General features: G+C 31.6%; 1 protein-coding gene across 3 annotated transcripts; it reads right to left on the reverse strand.

The window, feature by feature from the left end:
• Positions 1-11137: 11137 nt before the first annotated feature.
• Positions 11138-16567, reverse strand: LOC114933077 (UDP-glucosyltransferase 2-like). 3 transcript variants are annotated; one of them, XM_029305523.2, is made up of 6 exons: positions 16305-16567; positions 14240-14848; positions 13448-13818; positions 13026-13245; positions 12706-12925; positions 11138-12505 (listed from the first exon to the last, which is right to left on the reverse strand). In XM_029305523.2, exons 2-6 carry the CDS (start codon positions 14718-14720, stop codon positions 12208-12210), a joined length of 1590 nt encoding a protein of 529 aa, XP_029161356.2. In that variant the 5' UTR covers positions 14721-14848; positions 16305-16567; the 3' UTR covers positions 11138-12207. The 3 variants fall into 3 exon arrangements, with proteins under 3 accessions (XP_029161356.2, XP_085340164.1, XP_085340165.1); XM_085484038.1 differs by lacking the exon at positions 16305-16567 and having other exon boundaries at positions 14240-15026; XM_085484039.1 differs by lacking the exon at positions 11138-12505 and having other exon boundaries at positions 12702-12925.
• Positions 16568-22533: the final 5966 nt, after the last annotated feature.

Here is a 22533-nt window from a genome sequence, read left to right on the forward strand (position 1 = left end):
TAATATACAATTATATAAATATTTTGTTGAAATTTATTTTGATGAAATCATATCAGTAGTTACAGTTAAAAAATAATTCTTTCTATAATTTGACTTATTTTGATATCTCAATATTTATTAAAAGTAAAAATTAACGCGAAAGTTAAAAAGCTAATCGAATAACTGGGAGATGAGATGCCGAGAGATGCTAATGTGAGAGATGATTTTGTGATATACTATATTGTATGTGGTTTTATGTATTGATTAAGCTTCATCTCATGCATACTCGCGTTATCCTTGCAATGATGATATGCAGAAACACCGCATGTTAACGTGACAGATCGCGACGAAAGTTATATATACGTTTATGCGAGGATTTCATGCTCGGCGTCGCACGCGATGTATTATATGCATATCAAAGTTTGCATTGGCGTTACTGCTCGGAGATTTTAGTATGTTGACATGGCAATACTATGCGTTGCAATCTATGCAAATAAAAAATTATAGAAAAATTTAAGATACATTATATTGATAACAGATCATAAATTATGCAAAAATTACATAGTGATGTTACAAAATTGCATTTTTATTATTATTAATTATAAAAAATTATGTTATCGATACACTCTATAAACGTGATTGCATTCAAAAGAAAAATATGTAGTGTTCAGAAAAAAATCTATACAAACATTTGCGGCATATGACATACATAATATTAAAGAGTATGATATTTAATAATATCTTCTATTTATATATTTTTTATGGCAATACATTTCAAATATGTCTATGTGCGTTCAGTCAACCTTAGCTTTCTGTGGTTTCGACGAAATTTAACGTTTTGCATAAAAGGCACGGACGATATTTGGTGCTGAATATCAGCGAGATGAATATCTAGCGATATACGTGCGAGAAATTTTGACTGATGCCGGAGGTGGCAATTCGAATATCAAATAGCAAGAAGTTGCGTTTGATGTTACGCATGAAAGGGAAATGGCGAATATCTCAGCGGAAAAGAAGAGCGGAAGCGCGAATAAGATTACAAGAAATGCGCCTTACGCAAAATTAGGAATTCCTTTCACTCGGAAATATTTATTTCGCTTATTATTTATTTACAAATAATGACGCATTGTTCCGTAGGAAAAAACTCGATTTGCGAGTTTCTATTTTTGTCACTTTGCGAATGCAACGAGTTGGAATGCACCTTGACAGGGAATGTAGATGTTCGCTTCATCGATTTTTTTATGCCTCGATTCGTGTTGTTTCAGCGAGCTCATGTTTACTGTCTGTATCACCTGTCGACAAACAGATTCGACAACATACGTAATAATATTGTCATTTCTGTTAAGAGATAAAAAAAAACAAATTATTAATTCGGATCTGCTAATTATGAACAACATAAACAGTATAATAATATTTTTGTTAAAAGTGCCATGATAATCTTCCTTTTTCTTTTCACTTATTCACTTATGAGCTAAAGGGAACTAAATAAGCGTTCTATCGTTCGCTTGATTTTTACTATATTGAGAATTTCTATTCGGACTGCGTCATTTTTGGCAACCAAGATATGATACTGCTCCTACAAGGTTTGCGAAGTGAAACTTCTTATATGCCATCACGAGAACTCTACAAATGCACTAACAACAATCCGCACACATGCACCCTTGTCATCGATGCATCGTCGTCGCGTCGGGGGTGTACCGAGTCTGCTATATAAACAAAAGAAAAAGCACTCATAAAGAATCGAGGTCTCTTGGGCGCGCAGTAACGGAGGAAACAAGATACTCTACGTTTACATAATGCATGAGAAAGAATATTTACTGCTCCATCGGCAAGTATATATATGTGCCTACATGTTGCATCTTGTAGTATATACTTTCAGTGCTACTAGTATGTCATTGCAGTATAAACTATTCGACGCGATATCGTCAGGAGCTAACGCTTTACGACAAACTTACAACGCTCAATATTAGTAATATATATTGTTTCTATAGTACAAACTTTATATAATGTAATGCAATATAATGCAAACTGGTATTATGAGACAGACAAATCAATTCAGCATTCCAGAAGGCAATGGAGCATGATCATGACAATTAATAGCAACATATTGAATGACTTTTCATTTAATGTTTTGTTGTAAAATTACTTTGGTATAACAATTTGACAGAGAGAAAGAAAGAGAAAGAGACAGATAAAGTTGTTTCTTAAAATAAAATTTCCAACTTTTCCATTCGCGTATAATATTTTTTTGCGCATTACATGTACGCATATAATTTATTAAACAAAATTTAAAATAGCAATCTTAAAGAAATTTCTAGTAGTGAATAGTACACGTCTCACTGACCGATAAAGCTGTCATAAGATCTCGTGGATTTTTCATAAGTCGTCGTGCCATGAATAAAAGACACGAGCAAAAGGATAAAAGAGAGATTTATGATTATGACAATTAATAGCAACATATTGAATGACTTTTCATTTAATGTTTTGTTGTAAAATTACTTTGGTATAACAATTTGACAGAGAGAAAGAAAGAGAAAGAGACAGATGAAGTTGTTTCTTAAAATAAAATTTCCAACTTTTCCATTCGCGTATAATATTTTTTTGCGCATTACATGTACGCATATAATTTATTAAACAAAATTTAAAATAGCAATCTTAAAGAAATTTCTAGTAGTGAATAGTACACGTCTCACTGACCGATAAAGCTGTCATAGGATCTCGTGGATTTTTCATAAGTCGTCGTGCCATGAATAAAAGACACGAGCAAAAGGATAAAAGAGAGATTTATGATTATGACAATTAATAGCAACATATTGAATGACTTTTCATTTAATGTTTTGTTGTAAAATTACTTTGGTATAACAATTTGACAGAGAGAAAGAAAGAGAAAGAGACAGATGAAGTTGTTTCTTAAAATAAAATTTCCAACTTTTCCATTCGCGTATAATATTTTTTTGCGCATTACATGTACGCATATAATTTATTAAACAAAATTTAAAATAGCAATCTTAAAGAAATTTCTAGTAGTGAATAGTACACGTCTCACTGACCGATAAAGCTGTCATAAGATCTCGTGGATTTTTCATAAGTCGTCGTGCCATGAATAAGAGACACGAGCAAAAGGATAAAAGAGAGATTTACGTCAATCTAGTTCGCCAGCCGACACGAGAGACGAGTAATCAAATTTTCCCCTAAGATAGCGGCAAACGCGTCGTCGTATTTGCTGAACACTTGACAGAACCTCTCAAGCTCGACGGTTTTCTACGATTATATGTCCATAATGCGCGCGCGCTAACAGCAGCTTGATTGCGTGGAAAAAAAGGGAAGCTATACAGAAGATGGAATTTACTGCACGATATTGAAACGGATAATATAGACGGGCCTTTTCTAACAAGATGGTTTTCACATAGTTTCTTTCACCACATATCGCGCCGTGCGTCTACTCTTTTTCAAATGTACGATAATATACATAATTATGTAACAAAACCCGCTATATAAGAGGAAATATCCGCAATTCTGCAGATCATGAGAATTCTCAATACAATTCAACTTCGTATGAGACTGATGCATGCTTAATGACTCATTTTCATAATTTTCATTTGCATTTATACTCCCTTATTATTCTAGACGCAAAGTTTCTCTAGCATAATGACATTTACGTGATTATTCCACGCGCCGCCGTGTCAACGCATGTTGTTTCTGTGCAGTGAGGCGGATTCTACTGAAGTTCCGTGAGAATTTTGATAATTAATATTCATTGTGAAAATCATGCAGGCGTGGAACAGAATGTAACGCAAAACTTAGAAACGCGTATGATATGTCGCGACAAAATTAAATTGATAGAAAATTATATTTGAGCTTTCGAGCTTTATTTTTCATAGAACAAGCTAAATTTTAAATTAACTTTTACTTTATTAATTACGTGAAAATTTATATTTAGTCAAATTAATGTTTCACGTTTCCTAAAACGCAATTTAATTTCCAGCTGCACAATTAGATATCATTTCAACATTTTGTTTTTTTCTACCTAGCGAAAAGTTTAACAGGACACATATCAGCGTGAAATATATGATATAAATATATAATTTAGCCGTACTTAATATATATATATATATATATATGTATATATATATTCTCTTTTTCGTTTTAAAAGGCAATATTACCGGCGATACTACAAAGAAAGCAGGAATCTTTTCAAACGTCTTTCCTTCTATCGCGGTGCTGGCTGTTTATGTTTTTGCAGCGATGCGTTCAGCTGAGGGCGCATCCTCATTTACTTTGGAAATGAAGGTGTTACAATGAGATGAGGGGGGAGGGGGCGGAAGAGTACGGCAGTGCGCTTTTATTGGTACATCCTACAGAGCCATTTTGCATTTTCTCTCTTTGCAGCAGTCGTCACCGACTTTCTCCCTATTTACGCGTGGAATCCAACCTCTTCCTGCAGTTTTTCATTCTTCTCTCTCTCTCTCTCTCTCTCTCTCTCTCTCTCTCTCTCTTTCTCTTTCTCACCACGCCCTGCTCCCTTTCGCTCCTCACTTTCTGTGAACGCACGATTCCTCCTGTTCATTCGAGCATCGAGCAAATTACTTTCTGAGTGGCTCCGTCGAGTCGTAACTCGTCTCACCCACGTTCATTCTTTCCTCTCTTTTTCGCGCTCATATTCCAGTTTCTTCGAGAATCTGGATGGATATCGATCATTATTAATCTTTACAATTCGAGGGACAATCTTTCCAAGTTTTCATCGTGCAGTTATTAAATGGGCGCTCTTAATCGTGTCGGATACAAAGGGTAGAATATTGGAAGTATATTTATTTCTGTCGGCGAATAGAAGTATTGCGTTGGGCAAGTTTCCGTGCAATATCGAACTTATTCCCTCACCAAAGACAGTGGATATTAAAAACAAATAATGTCTCTACCACGATTCGTTGTAATATATATATATATATATATATATATATTAATAAATCAATATCAATTTATAATAATTAATTTTCAGTATCTGTTGAAACAGAGGAAGAAAATAACAATATCTCATAAAAGTTAATTAGACATACACAACTCAAACTTCCTTTTTTTTTTATAAAAATGTATATGAAATTCATAAAATATTTCACCGTGTTAATCTTACTGGGCATATACATATATGCATGTGCACTTTAATAGATATTTTTAATTTTATATGAATATAAGTCGCAACTAATCTATATATTTTATTTATTCACATTTTAGAATAATTAATTCATACTTACAATTTCCTCCTTATTATGTATCTATCCTAAAGTGCACAAATGTATAGCATGAATTTATACAAAACTGATGAATATAAAATCGAATTTTTTTTGTGGACGCTATCTTCTATATATAGTGCATCGCGCAAAAGAACATGATGAATATATGGATGCGGAAGTAATACCCGATAGCGATCAACTTTCATCCATGTATCCCGTTTTTGTTGCTGCCGTAATAATAGCCGTAGCAACAGCGAGAGAAGCACCTCAAGGGAAGTATCGATCGGGGACTTAGAACACGGAAGATGCTTTCCCTGTAAAAGTTTGACGCGAGTGACGTTTACTTTTGCTCTATATATATTTATAATTTAACCAACACGAATGCATTAAAACAATACACGTATAAGCTAATTGTTAAACATTTAACAAAAAAATGTATTTTCTGCATGTAATGTACGTACAATCTGCTTGCGATAGCAAAAATAATTTTGACTGTAAATTTTAGCATTTAAGTAATTATATATAAAATATGTATGAACAGGATTGTTCACAGATAATTCTGTGCGCTTTATTTTCTTGCAAAATGAAATAATTTATATATAGACATGTGAGTTTGTATAATATTCACATAAAATATAAAAGAAATTTGCAGTTATTGAGTGTTTTGACGTTTTTCAATGATCGTCGTTCTTAAGAAATAAACATGTTATAATTATTAGAAATAATCAGATTAAGTACTCTCATGCTAACTTTATCAGTATAAAGGTATTTGTTTATTTGCACAATTATTTGTTTAATATCAAGTAACATAAATCAAGTACGTAAAGCGTAAATCATATCTGATAAAATTGAATATCTGATAAAATCGTTATCTTAAATTAAACTCGGGTTTATCAATTAATTGCTTATTTTTTTATTTATATTTCATTTTATCACTAGATATCAGATACGATACAAATATATGTATGTGCTGCTTATTTTTCGTTAAAGTGACCACATTGAAAGTATCATTCTGAAGTCGTCATATGTGATGTACAGACTACTGTTCAAGGCAGACATTCTAATGTATTCGGCGCCTACGATATCGACATACACATTGTCGATATATACGGTGTGTCGCGATACACTCGACAATTAACTATATCAAACAAATTTGGAGTCAGTCACTCTTACAATAGTAAATATTTAACTGGATATTTTTTATTTTTTTCAATTTTTTAAAAATATATTAATAAATAAATAAATTCTATTAAAAATATAATAAAATATATGTACATTTAAAATGGATTGAAAATTAAAATATTACGGTAGTTATTTATTGTTTTGAGACTAGAAACAATAGAAATATTTATATTTAACAATACATACATATACATATAATTATATAAGTACATGCACGCTATTTCTCAGACTCTACTTATTCTCCATTCAGAAAAAGTATCCAACTTTTAATACACCCTATATATACATGCGCATTATTAGCGTGTCGTCAGAACTATAAGGTCAAGACAGCACAATTTATGTATCATTATTCATTACCTCCTAAGTTATTCGAGCCAACTGACATTCGGACATTATCTTCTTAGATGCTACAATGATATAAATAGAAAAATCATCATTGCATTTAAGACGGTTATTTATGACATTTTATTTCAATTTAGCATTGTTAAATTCTGTCGAGAAAAGAATTATTGCAGGCAGTATATGTAAAATTGTAGATAAAATGATAATGAAGAATATACTTATCGATATGATTAAATAAATAATTATTTATTTTTGCTTGAGCATTGAGAATTATTTATTATCAGAAAAATTATACTGCTTAAAAAAATATTAAATGATAAAAAATGTTTATAGCTAGTGTAAAAATGTAATTAATATACAAATTACAAGATACGAAGCAATTAATAAAGTTGGACTATTTTTTTTCCAGAAAATTATCGTCAGTCCTTATTAAAAGAATGAAAGTTACACGTTAGCCTTTGACTACTGACTTCGACAGTAGAATGTAAAAAGCTTAGAAGTTAGCGAGAGCAAAGAACGCGTTAATTAATATACATTTTTTTATAAAACGACTTAAAAGCAAAATAAAAAAAACTGAGTTTCTCGGAAATTAAAGTTTAGTGGAGCGCAATAATGCATTGCTCGTTCTAATCACCCAAGTCAATGAAGAAAGGATGCATTATTTCTTATAGTCCCGCAAAATCACTTTCTAGTTTATTCAGGCCACTTTATTACAACGCGTAACAACTCATCGAGGTCTGCTTCGCGGAGTCATTCTATACATTATTAATATTTCCCGGTAAAGACATCGCAAATATTCTTACAAAAAAGTAGGTCTCGCTTAAAACTTCATTGCGTTACCCTTCGTAATTTGCATATAAATTAATCAAAGTAATAATATCCTTTCTTTCGATTAACATGTACATATCTATACATCCAAAAGCGAGTTTGTAAACTTTCACTTCTAAGTGCCATTTCTCGCCATCGCAACACCCAATGCACCTGTCCAAGGTAACTAGTGCTCAAGATCTGCTTGACGTGTCCAGCGAGTCTTGTGCGTACTTCTCCTCTATCCGACTAGCAGAGTTTGCGTTGGTGTCGCGTAATAACAGCCTCTCGCGTAGCAGTTTCGCAAGTTTTGCAAGCTGCTTCTGTCCCGTGGAGCGGATCGAATTCGTGGATCCGGGAATTGCGCGAGTTCCTCGCCCCGTTCCTCTCCGCTTTTCTCCATCTCGGTTCGCCGCTTGTGCTCCACGTTGTGTACGTGTCTCTCAGCTTCTAGGTATCCCCCGTTTACTCTCCGTTCCGGCCCTGCTAGAACGGCAAACAATGTCCGGAGTAGTTTGGGGGAGCTTGGCAACGTGCAAATGCGGCTTAACGTACAAATGCGACCCTCACTTCCTCTGTGTCGGTCCTTCCCGACGGCAACCGGGCTGAATGGAAATAAACGCATGGAAATAAACGTCTATCCGCGGCTCGCTCTCCGTTGCGAAATGCCACCAGAGGAGCGAACTAACCACGACGTTTTCTCACCAATACTCGCCTAGACGCATACTTCCGTTTTTTAGATGGTTGCTTTTTCCTTTAGATATGTGTATGCCTGCGTGTATATATGACAGGTTCGCAGAATTCATATAGATCAGGGTTGGGAAAGTTACTTTGTAAAAGTAACTAGTTACAGTTATTTCATTGAAAAAACTCGTTACAGTTACAGTTACTCAAAAAGTAGCGAGTCGTTACTTTTCAGTTACTTTTTAAAAATAATTATACATTATTTTAAATATAAAGAGCTTACATTTTATGCATCAATGTACGAATGATCTTTATATACAACAGTAACAATAGTTAGTAACTTACTAAATGGTAATCGCAAAGTCGCAAGCAAATCGACCAATTATTACATTTAAGAATTTTTTTTAATACTTGACTGTGATTAGTCGATCTTAATTATGTGTTATATTATTTTATGTAGACAAAATGAAAATTTTAGGTAAAAGATTAAATCATATGAAGATCCATATGCTACTGTTATCAAAATTTAATAACAATATAACGGCTACCATACTTGAACGATACTTTTAGCGCATGTTTCTAAAAAAGTAACTAATAAAGTAACTGTTAAAATAGTTACTAGTTACTAAAAAAATGTAACCAAGTTACAGTTACAGTTACAGATAAAGAAAAGTAACAAAGTTAAGTTATAGTTACCGAAAAAAAGTAACTGTAACTATAACTTTGTTACAAGTAACTCGTTACTTCCCAACCCTGACACAGATTATAAGCGCAAATTTTACGCAATAATACTTTCTATACCGTTTCTTTGTAATTCGTCTTCTTCTATCTCTTCGCGTCAAAGTTCGAAGACAATTCTATAGATGGTAAATAGAAATCGTGCATATTTTAACGCGTGCACATAATGAAATGCAGTCGCCTCATTGATACAACGTAACCGATTTGCACCCGTCATAACGAGAATGACTAGTTCAGAGACGCTGCATTTCCGTCTATTTCGCTGTGCACGTACATACATCGCTGATGCATAAAATCTCACCAGGCTACGCGATCCAAAGTTGCTGGACCGCGACTAATCCTGCTTGTACGACTATCAGCGCGTTAGTCCGCATCGAACAAATCGTTTAGAAGAGATAATAGTAGTTGCGGAGAGGCGTCTCAGTAGTACCGCTGCGATATAAGCGGCACGCGCTAGTTGAACTCGGCACTTTCGGAAACCACAGAGGGAGGGTTGAAGTTTTGGCCGGAGGTCAGCACGTCGCGAATCGGCGCGCCGCGTCGTTACTTTCATCGGGTCTGAGAGGCGCCCCTTTTGACCACTTCCTCTTCTCCTCTACAGCTAATTTGCGAGGTCATTATCGGGGTGCAAAAGCAATTTTAATTGTGTCGCTGCGTATGGCACACGGGAGAACGCGCGTGGACACACAATTGTGCGGGGTTGTTCGACCGACATCTAACTACGCCTATTCTTCTGCTACGTAGATTGCGGTTGAACATCGTTGAACTCGGCAAACGGGCTATTAGCCGACCAAAGCACTATCCAAATTCCTTTCCAAGTCAGTGAATTAAACGGAGTTGAACATTAATGTATCCGTAAAAATTAACGAACTTGCTGTCGATTTGGTACATGGAAATATTAATATTAGAAGAATGATATATAATATCGCTAATTTTAATCCCATCTAGCGCAATTGAATATAAAATTTATTAAATAAGACAATTTAAGCTACTTATGCAGAATTGCTGACGTGTTGAGTATAAAAAAAAAACAGTTTTTAAAGGAATAAGCGCATATTTAAAAGGACAGGAAGAGTGTACCTGTATATACATATATATGTATATAGCCCGCAGCTATTTAGCTATACAAATTAAACGATAAACGCGCGACTTAAGTACTGGAAGAAATTACCGTAGCATAATTTCCGGAATGGACACGTTGAAAGCCCTTAAAGCTTAATTGGATTCGAAGGAAAGCGGTTCGGGGCGCTATATTTCTTAAGACGATATCGACCTGCGCTGACTTTATGCGATCTCATCAGGCGTAAAACGTTGCAATTTGTGCCGCTGTGTAGAAAACTATCTCACTATATCTACGACTTTCTCTACAGGCATATACCATGGAATCTCGAATTATACGATTACATAGGTAGTAATCTCATATTTAACAATTCCCCGAGAGTATATCGTTGTTTATCTAAACATACGTAAATATACATAATTATAAAATTTATCGCATTATATTTTTATACGCGTAATTTTAATTATTTTATATAATTTACTTTTTTTAAGAGTTTAACAAGGCTCTGTAATATAAATATAAATTTAAAGTGTAAGACAGGCAATAAAGTCTCGGGTTCGATTCCCGATTCAGCGACTTTCGGATCTATATTTTTCTCTCGCATTTATTTCCTTAGGGGGGAAGAGGGGATGTATAGAATTAAATCTCTTGTAGAGATTATTCCAATTTTAAATCTTAGCCGTGACCAAGTAAAATTTGATGCCTTGTGCACAGGTAATTAATTCTAACGGAAAAAATTTTAGTTTTGTTGGGATAACGCACTGTCATCCGCGATTTGGCTCTTATTGCCTGTCTTACACTTTAAATTTATATTTCCTTTTTTTAAATAAAGAAAGTATTTATTATTAATTCTATATATTTATGAGTATAATACTAATACAGTATAAATATATATATATATATATATATATATATATATGTGTGTGTGTGTGTGTGTGTGTGTGTGTGTGTGTGTGTATAATGTAAATTTCAAATACGTATTTTCTGATTTATGCATAATTATTTTTAAATTTACTGTAAATATAGCTTAATATCTCTTTAAAGTAAAAATTATGTCCTATATTTATTATGGTACGTATACGACTATCAACTTGTCAGCACAAGAATAACGACGTAATAATTATTAATATTTTATTTGCACAGTTACGGATTTCGACATATTAAAATTTTAATATCCCTTATTATAGGATGCTTAACTTAAATAGATATTATAATATAAGCGCTACGTTACTATGAACGAGCTAGAATAAAGACTTAAATGAAAACTGATTTGAGATCGAATGCATATATCGTGAGAGTTACTTTATTCTATCCTGATGTAGCTGTCATAGACGTATATGACTCCGTTCGCTTCTGTTATCCGTCGCTCTTTTCCGAACACCGTTTTATCGCACTCTACATTCTTTGTAGGAAAAAGACGAGGTCTCGAGCATCTCCAACGGTGCCTTCGTAATAGGGTACTTTTTTGCGATAGCTGCACCCGCCTCTTCGAATCTTCCCATCCTTCAGGCAACATACTTCGTAAGATACAGGAGCTAGTGGTCTTTTCTCATCTCATGGTATCTACCTTTTCCCCTTCATGCATAATTCCGATGTGTGATAGAAATTGTAGTGAGATAGAAGACATGAGTAGCTCATCGAAATGAGTAAATGTAAAGTTAATGTTAAAGAGCAACTATAAATAACGAATTAAAGTTAATAATAATTTTTGTCTGACAATATAGATGACTTGTTTTGCTTCTACTTTTCGCATATAGTGTATAAGGATCTTGCGACAAAGTATACATATGTATATAGAAATAGAACATAGTAAAATGTCCTGTGCTAAAAAACCTCTAAAAACACATTTACAAACTGTAGATATAGTCTTATGTATCTCAATTAGTTAAATAATAATTTATTGAAATAAGAAGAACAAACATAATTCTTTCACAATTATATTTTTTATTATTTTTATATTATATGTACCTATATATTATTATATTATATTATTATTTTCTATCATATATTTTTACATTTACTTTTTTAAAAATTAATATTGCTTATTTTAATGCAAAAATTGCTTTATAAAATTTGATAACATAGAAATTAAATTTTAAAAAGAAAAATATTTTGTATTTTTTAACTCATCTTGATAAAAATGTAATTATATACAAAATATGATTATATTATGTATCTTCTAAAAAATTAATTAATTTTTTTTCCAACATCTATTTGCTTTTTCATATTTCGATTAAATATTATTTGTAATAATTTATAGAACAATACTAATGAACAAACTAACATTACAAATATAGTAATTGATAAAATTGCTATAATATCCATATCATATCTCTGATACCAAGGATCATGAGCAATACTAGTATAAAGATGAGGAGCACCTTTATGACGAATTACAAATTCGATCCACCAAATCGTATTTTTTAATAGATTAAAAGGTTTATCTTCATTCTTTGCTTTAAGTTTCAGCATTCTTTCTTTATACCTATAAAAGTAATAGTATGTTTAAAAGAAATATATGTATATATAATGTATATTATTCTACAATCATATTTTGAATTTAATTATATAAGGGTCTTGAGATATAGAATTTTATAAACAATAAGATTTTCAATAAAAATAATTATTAACTATTTAAAAAACAAGATTTGTCACATAAAGCACTATTTGCACAAAAATAATTACCTTTTATCGTTTAAAACATCTAGTATAGTTGCATTTATAATGTTTTTTGACATATCTCTAAAATTTAGAGACTTCGCAACTCCGACAGATACCATTTTATTAATATGAGTAAACTGATCGGCTATTACTGGTATTCCTACAAGTGGTACCGCGTAATAAACAGCTTCTTCTGTGCTTTGCAATCCACCTTGATATATGTACAGTTTGATTTTTGGATGAGCTGCAAAAAAGACAGCAAAATGTATAACTGATGGCTATGAAAGAGAGAATACATTTGATTAAATCTTTGATTTTTAATTACGCCATTTGTATAGATTTACCAAGAACGCTCTGTTGAGGAAACCATTTAGCGATATAAATATTATCAGGTTTATTTGTCAATTCTTTATTCAATTTCCATAGAACTTTGTATGGCAAACTTGCAAAGATGTCGAGAAATACATTTAATACATGGTTGGGAAAATCTGATATATCAATATTTGTACCTAAACTCATATAAATAAATCCATTTGGTGCATCTGTCAAAAATTCATTCAAATCCTGCAACAAGATAAAATTAATGATATTTATTTGTATTTATTCTTTAAAAAGTAATATTTGTACTACATATATGAATTGATTTTAAATAAATATAAATTAATATATATATAAATAATAATTCGTAGCAAATTTATTAAATAATAAATGAGAGTACTCCCAATAATAAAAAAATTTAATAATATCGTTTGAATGCAATAATTACTTTCGGTAAAGCTGGAGGTTTTTTTAAAATATGCAGATTTCCAAATATTATAACATTCGGTGTTGTCGGTCTTGCAAAGGAAATAGCTTCTTGTTGAGTGTGAATCGTAATACTCATATTTTTTTCCATGTCTTTTATGTCTGGTATATTTTTTCCGAGATATTTCTCTGCAATTGCTTGTTGCTCAGGAAAGAAATGATTAAACACGCAATATATGTGATACCATTGTTGAATAAAATTGTTTAATCTCTGCCATAATGACAAATTAATACCAGTAGCTGGTCCCATTTCCCAATTTGAAGGGTGTGACGGCAAAACGGGTGCACCAAAGGAGTAATAATTATGACTGTAGAATCCTATTGATGATATACCTATAATTAAATGCAAATATTATGCAATGAGTTAAATTATTTAAACAAGATGTTTGGAGTTAAAAAAGTTTGCACAAAAAATAATTTTGTGCACATTCACTTTTATAATACATTTATAATACATAAAGAATAATTATACTTATTATTTGTTTGTATTTGACTGTCATTGAATTTCATAATAATGACGCATAATAAGAATAAAAAAATATATATTAATTAAACTAAATTTTGATTATAGATTTATATTTTTCAACTAACTTTATAAAGATAAAAATTATAAAGTTTTATTAAGTTATGATCCTTTTTGTATTTTTGTTAAGAATAACTTCAGTTCAAATTAATTCCAAAGAATCTATTGTTAAAAAATCAGGTATAAGAAATTGTTAATAAAATATATATACTATATAATTTTTATTCTTACCTATAAGAGGCGCATTAAATCTGTACGCCAACGGATAGAGACCAGGTGACTTTACAAGTTCTGCAAGTACTACGTCAAACGTTTGGTTGCTATTTTGTGCATACATTTTACGTACTTCTGAATGTTTATAAATATTTTCTGTTATTCTGTGACCTACACTAAAAATTTGCTCACGTTCTAAATATATCCATGTATGTTTCTGCATGCTTTTAACATGGTTAGCTCCTTCTAGTATTTTATAGAGCTCTTGGCAATTGATTTCTGTTAAATTTGTTAAGTTAGGATCATTAAGCGGATTTGTTGTTAGAACAACGACTTTGTGTCCTCGTCGGCTTAGAGCGGTCCATAGTGGTTGAAAAGCAACTTGGTGACTGTAGGATGGTATTGCAACAATCGCTAGAATTCTTGCAGCTTCCAAGGATGACGTGACGATGCACAATAAACACATTATCCAAAATATCATTTTGGCAATCGGTTCCATTTTATAGTTGATATGACAAAATATAATAAAAATTTAATTTCAACTGCCGAACGACAATGTAAAGACTATTGACTAGCTATTGCAGCAAAATGTCTGCGCTTATCTGTATAATGTCCCGCGTTTTTTATCTAGAATAAAGTATACATAAGTTAAGAGTTTAATAAGGCTCTGTCATATAAATATAAATTTAAAGTATAAGACAGGCGATAAGAGCCGATCGCGGAAGACAGTGCGTTATCCCAATGAAACTAAATTTTTTGTTAGAATTAAATATCTGTGCACAAGGCACCAAATTTTACTTGGTCACTGCCAAGATTTTAAAATATGAAATAATCTCATATATATATATATATATATATATATATATTTGAGATTTAATTTCAATAATCCTTTAACCCCCCTACGGATACATACTTAATCATTTTGTAATAAGTAATGACATGTACATATGAAATATATAATATTATCACTGCTTTAGTAATGTCGCGCAAAGCATGTGTATAGATTTTCTTAAAAAATACATATTCGACATATAGTCCTACAATAGATTTAGCACGCTACAAAATAATTTTTTGTTTTCAAAATAATTAGAAGTAATTGCGAAGTTTTTTATCTACGTGTCGGTAATAATGAGCAAGTTTAATTTGCACCTGCGCGGGCTAGAATATACATTCTCCAAATATATATAAAAATTTATAGAACATATTTCAAAGTATTCGATATTTATCATTAAAATGAATATGCGTGACAGGAGATTACTAATAAGACATGCTCTTAAGATAAACGTAATTAGGTCTGCATTTACATTTAGAATACCTATTCAAAAAGTTTATATATTTACATTGATTATATGAGATAATTTGCATTAGATATAATTGTTATCTAATAGTCTGTAGCTTTTTAACAAATTACGACAGCAGAAATTCGATGCAAAAATTTTCTAAGCACATTAAGTATCTTTAAAGTTACGAATATTTTATATAATGACAATTAATATAATAAAAACATTCTTTCTGCCATTACATGACTTCAAATCGTAGATGAGTTTGAGCGAAAAGTGAAATTGGTTTGAAAACAATGGTATATGTTGCGCATGCGTATCTTGTAGACCGTGGCAAATGAAAAACTCGCAAGACCAATGGACCGAAACTATGATTCGTTTCTTTCATTTCTCGTCATCTTCATCTGTCACACTATTCCTCTATCTGATCGCGCATGACTGTTTTTCTTTCGACCGCAAGAAAGTGAAATCTTGCTGTAGTCTGTCGTCATAATACGGAACAATTGTTTTTAAAGGCTTCTGACGCAACTTTAGTAAAAACATATTAATCGACACGTTGTAATCATGACTTCGAGAGATGTTCAAATTTGTATACATACATTAAAATACTAGAAACTTATGTTAAATTAACTGATGAATAAAATCTAACACTTTCTCAATATATAGACTTTGAAATTGTCACTTTATATCATCAATTATGATATATAATATTTTATAAAATAGTAAAATTACGAAGAAACATTATTTTGAAGATAATATCTGAATGTAAAAAATTAATAGTTCTATTAAAGTTAATTTCTTACCAAAGCTCTTCTCGCTGATTTTTGGACTACACGATACCAGAATAATCACTATTCTATATGATATCGATTCTAAATGATTTTTCTTCCTTCAGTACTTTTGGAAATGTTTGAAGCTTATACTTCCTGCACTTTCACAAAAAGCAAGTTTTCGAATTTTATCGCTCTTTTTTCTTCGATTAAGGCTATTGAAAGGGTATATCACGTTTATAATAGTACGCTGCTATACGAAAGCATTTGTAGTGCCGTCGTATCTCGACGAACGTTCGATGCCTTACGGAAAATATAAACTCAGTACTGCTTATATATGTATTTATTCCAAATATGTTGAGTATGAATTTTGACATTGAGTTATTTGTTGATTTTTTGATCTATACATATCACGTATATATGTACATATTTACCTAATGTATAAAATACAAAAAATTCAGTATCTCTCTTTTTCTTTCTTCTTCCTCCATGATATTTTATTCGATGTGTATTATAAATTGCATGGAATTCCAGCTCTTTTATGTTCATCACTTGATCTGTAAGACACACAAGAGATTCTAATTGGATTAATTATGTCGTTTCTGATTGATTAGTTTATCATAATGAGATTTATAAAGATGTTTATAGAGATATAATTAATAGTAGGTGTTAGCAATAAAATTGCGAATTCACATCAAATGTCAACAATGTCAATATATTTCTTTAAGGTCACAATATTTCGCATTTAGTAAAATATTAAAAAGTCGAATTAATAATTACTTATAAAAAAGGAAAAAATCAATAAAATACGTTTTATTTTAGGCGTTTGAATATTAGACAGTAATATTACCTGTCATTAATGCCGTTGTTATAATTCGCAGCGAGTTTAACGGAATATTAGTTTGTAATCAGTTCAAGAGATCGCGACGATGCGCTTCCATGTATCTTCGCATATCAGTCCTAGCTAAAGTTTCTACCTATCCGCAGAAACCGTATTCAACATGCAGTAGACACTATGCACGAGAATCCTGAGGGAGTTAATCGAGACTAAGTTTAAATGTCTTCAAGATGTTGGATGCTGACCCACTTGCACGTAGACAGGCTAACCATTGGCATCGGTCGTTGTACTTCATCAACGAGATATGTTCAAATACGCCCGCTGCGGGACGAGAACAATATGCGACATGGTTAAAATGAACTTGTGGCAAGTGTGTGTAGCACATACGGTAACGTGAATTTTCTCTTATACATTTTGAGCAACAATGTTTATTCTTCTCTATTAAAAAATAAAAATGCTTTTTAAATTCCCTATTTTTCACAATGAAACTTGCCAAAGATATATTATATATATATATATATATATATATATATATATATCACTTTACTTGTTATTATAGTTATATATTATATTATATATAATATTTTATATAATATTACATACATATATGTATATAAAAACATTTAATTCTCGACTTGTCCATGATAAATGATGATTAATGTCGTTTCATTAAATCGAATTTCCTTTAAAATCGCTAAGACTGTAAACACAATTTCCTTAAATCGCGAATCTCGGCACGAAGTAATTATCGTTCGCGATACCCTCGCGCGTTCCACCTTCGTGAGATGTATGTATATGTCGGTGTACCGGATAACTTTAACATGGAGCACACATACTTTGAATGCGGCTTGTTAAAAGTTTCCTGGTTAGATGGAAATGGATTTTGCATTTGGTGGTAGGCGTGCGACTCGTAGGCACGAAACAACTTTACGATGTCGACTACCTCTCGGATACTGCGACGATCAACCGACCACGTGACGAAGAAGTCTAAACCGGAACAACGACGAGAAAATGTACAACTATTGCTACAAGAAAGTTGAATATAAAGAAGAATATACATATGTTTAAGAATAAAAAATAAATATAAGAGAATAAACAGCTAAAATTGCATATTTCTCTTAGCTTTTTTGAATAATAACAGCTAAAAAGAAAAGAAAAATTCAATAAACTTGGAAAAAATAACTTATTTCACAGAATATACATTCCGCATACTAAATTTTATTTTTACGCAAGAAAAAATGGAAATATTTAAAAATAATAAAACATTTGTTTTAATATAATAATTAGTTAAATTTTCTGTTTATATTTTTATAATTAATTGACTATAAAGATCAAAAATAACATTTTATAAAATTTAAGATAAAAAGATTTAGTGATGAGAAATAATATCTCATAACTCGATTAAGACATTTTACGGGATAAATAAGATTGGCAAGAAAGATCATATAGCATAATCAGTATATTATTCATATAAAGCATATTCTGACATTGATATTTGTTTATTAACATATTTAAGTTAATCATAAATTAAGCTAATGCTTAATTAAGCATTAATAACACAGTTATGTGTGTAATATTTTCACACATCTTGCATTATCCTCAATAATAAGACGAAAAAGAGAAGTATATTGGTATGTCATGTCAGTTTTCTAATTATTTTTTATTAATTTATTTTATAATTTAACTTATTCAATTAATTTAATACTTATTTAATTATTTATATAATTTATGTTTTAAATTTTAACACTAAATTTACTCTTACTAATAAATGATATAAACTATGAAGTCACCAAATAATAATTAAAAAATGGTAGTAATTCAATCGACCAATTCTGGCAAATAATTAAATTTTATTGTATTTTCACAACGTTTCGGCCGTGAATTTCGGCCCTTATCAAGTGCTATGTTCTTAAATCAAAGTAAATCACAACTTTTTTTAAAAAACAAAAATTCGATCTTAAAATATGACATTATATAATAACATAATAGTATAAAACAAAATAACTATGTTACTAATAAATGTGTGAGATTCTAAATCTATATTCGCGTATTATTTAGAATATCTCCCAGTGATCATCCAACTTCTTCGAAAATCTATTTATGTGATAAAATTAATCGCATAATTCTTAGTTATTTCAAATTATTCTTATCATATTACCAAAAATGTATTTTATATATTATATATAAAATTTCATATAGTATAATTCTTTTCTTTCTCATATTTAAAGCTATCTCATGGAGCCAATAAAATTACGCGATTTATTTTATTTATTGTAGCAATTATCACATTATTATAATTTTTTATAAAGTCCAACAATCTAGCTTTCACGGCTTATATAATCCGGTTTAACAATAAAACGGAGATAATTATTCGTCGACGCCTTTCTTCTTAGACAATCTCGATTCGGTCTTTTATGAAATTCATTTCCGAAGAATGCGAGGTTCAGAGTCCGACTGAGTTTACCTCCACTTTAATTCCTTTTTTGCATGCATCTATCGAGCACTCATTTTCTCACCAGCTTGCGCGATATGACAAAAGTAGATCCGATGGCTGACATAGTGAGAATATCAATGAAGATCGAATAAAGACGACCGATGGTAAGGCCTATCCTTAAATTCGGAAGTAAATCCAAAATCCTATTTCGGCGCACGATTCCTTTAATCCATACTGGAACCGGATTAAAGAGATAATTTCGCCGAGTCGCTTCTAATCAGCTTTCATTTACCACAACTCGATGAGAAATTCGCTAAATCTTTGACTCTCGCGTGTCAAGAGATAGAGATGGCGGATTTCCAAATGAAGATCTTTACCTCGAGAAATTTTCGCGTGAAGCTTTCTGCTCATTATAATTACACTAATCCCATTAACGAACTGACATCTTGTATAAAAATGGCACATCGGAAAGTTTCGAGAAGCTTTTAGAGGGAATATAAATTATTATATTTCAAAAAACAGATTTAATTAATTTGACGTAAAATTTTTGGCTTTTACAATAAAAAAACTAAGTAATATAATCTTTTCCATGAATTTCCCTCGAATTTGACACGCTCATACTATAAAATTTAAGAGTTTCCGCTCGCAACATCGTAAACATCGTATTGCGCGGAAACCATTACCGTGTGACTCGATTCTCCGTAAGGTCGATATCGGCCGTATAGGGACGCAAACTGATCGATATTAATCGCGTTTCGCTAGTGGTGACGGATTCCTCTGATTGACGATGACGATTAATGCGGGTCGTCGGGTTATGCCCCAGATAAACCGGCTTGGTCCTTGGTGTATGCATCCTCGCTGCAGAGAGCTGCACGTATGAGGCCGCGTGTATTTACGTTCGTCAATTTACATGATCGGGGGCGTGAGCGAGCGCGGTTCTCGTTACTTCACGCTCCATCACGCGCGCGTGCAAGCACGCGTATGCAAACCGCCTAAGTTGCATACGGTGTCGGCCGGGGCTGATGGTCAGCCTGGCGAACGGAATTTCCATCTGGCGTCGTCGTCGTTATCGCGAATCAGCCGCCACTCGCAGTTGCACATTACGCTGCTTCTGGCTTTTCTCGTCACACGGACACTCTCCTCCACGGAAACGGTCGGATGAAGAACAGACGTGAATAATTCATCGAGTCCGAGACCGCACTTTCGGTCGTTACGCGTTCAGAGGACCAAACCCATTTTTGTTTTTCCTTTTCTTGTTTTTGCTTCTTTGCTTTTGGAATTCATAGTTCGTTAGCGTCGGGCCAAACAGAACGCAGACGCGATTGGCATGCATTTGCCGTTAATCGTGAATGCACAGCGGCCGCTGTCGAGAAGAATTGTGGCAATCGGATTTAGCCATCGACAGGATGGCTCGGCGCGGCGAAATTGACCTTTCCTATAACTGGATCAATTTTTGTTCGCAATCATATGATCCTAATATTCCTCGTCAAACTTGCCTTCGCGAGAAATGTCAGTTATCTGTCAAATTATGGTAGAACTGATTTACCGATCTCTCGAGAGTTTTGTAAAAAGGGTTTCTAAAGATAATTACTATAATTATTGATGATAAATCAGTCGAGATAAGTAATAAAGGCAAAACAGTTATCATAATGTTATTTTATTAATATTTCCTTTACTTTTGCTATATAATTTTTTAATAATATCAATCATTTAGTAATTATTAAAAAGCAATTATATAATTAAAATTATTAATTTTATTATAATCAACTATCATTTACCCTATAAATTATAATATTATTATATATTTGTAATTTTCTCTTATAAATATATACATCATATACATATATGTCTAATACATATAATTAATATTGATATATTAATAATCCAGATATTAATATTCCAAATTTTATATATAATATCGTAATAATATATAAGTATTTTTTCATAGACATCATTACAATGTTTTGATAATGACACAACATTAATGGAATATTTATATGCGAATACAATTTTATGCCATTAAGTAAAATCGTTGAAAATTAACGTCTAACAATAAGTAAATAAGCCAAGATCAATTACAATAAAATATTTTGTAATTAATAATATCACATTATAGAGTACCACACACAAAGCTCATACTACTTTGATAAAATATTTATATTATTTTCTTTTACATAATAGCGTATAAGTTGTTTATTTGTGTCTGTGATCTATACTAGAAGACTACTATAATAATATTCTAAAAAATGATTGAATCTTCTATTAATTTTTTTCAAACTTGATTGAATATATTTAATGTAAAATATACATCTATATTTTTTATTTTATACCATATGCTCTCAGTGTCTATATCATTTATGTTAAAATCGAAATATTAAATTTTCTCTTTCTTTTTTCTTTTTTCTCTCAGATTTTTTCGTAAAATTTTAATGATATAATAACAAGCAATATCGCATAATTTCAAAAAATGTAATTAATAAATAATCATTGTAAATAATTAAATTTTATTTACTATTCAATGCAAACTACGTACATTAATTATTTATTCTACTTTTCTCTTATAATTTTAATTCAAAAGCATATAGATAAAAAAAGAAAATTTAATCAACATTAATAATAACAAAATATTCTAAATTCTAACAATGTTAAAGTTGCATGATTTTCTTGCAAATAATTGATCCCATTAAAGTAAGAATAACTATATATCTATTATTGACGATGATTGAATATTTGAAATGGTAGAGCGAAGTATCATCAATATCGATTCAACGTCGAATCGTCTGGTCGACATGGTCACGGTCCACAACGGCACACGAGAGACGAAAGTTCGTCAAAGAGTAATTCGTTACACATCGAATTATCTTTCCCGATACACGTGGTTATCAATGCGGCGGCGATATATATATGGAACAGCTGGTGCAACCAGATACGTCGGCAAAACATTTTCACCTCGCTGAATTGTCAACGACATTGCGCGCCGCGGCTTAATC

Source organism: Nylanderia fulva, unplaced genomic scaffold (genome assembly GCF_048542155.1).
Source record: "Nylanderia fulva isolate GAGA-0341 unplaced genomic scaffold, ASM4854215v1 Scaffold29, whole genome shotgun sequence".
Taxonomy (NCBI): Eukaryota; Metazoa; Arthropoda; class Insecta; order Hymenoptera; family Formicidae; genus Nylanderia; species Nylanderia fulva.

Bases quoted from the DNA above. Each gene is read 5' to 3' on its own strand.
- LOC114933077 (XM_029305523.2), bottom strand. From the start codon at position 14,720: ATGGAACCGATTGCCAAAATGATATTTTGGATAATGTGTTTATTGTGC. The intron at 13,819-14,239 runs GTAAGAATAAAA...ATTTAATTATAG, and splicing joins ATTTAATGCGCCTCTTATAG to GTATATCATCAATAGGATTC. The intron at 12,506-12,705 runs GTAATTATTTTT...TTACTTTTATAG, and splicing joins GATGTTTTAAACGATAAAAG to GTATAAAGAAAGAATGCTGA.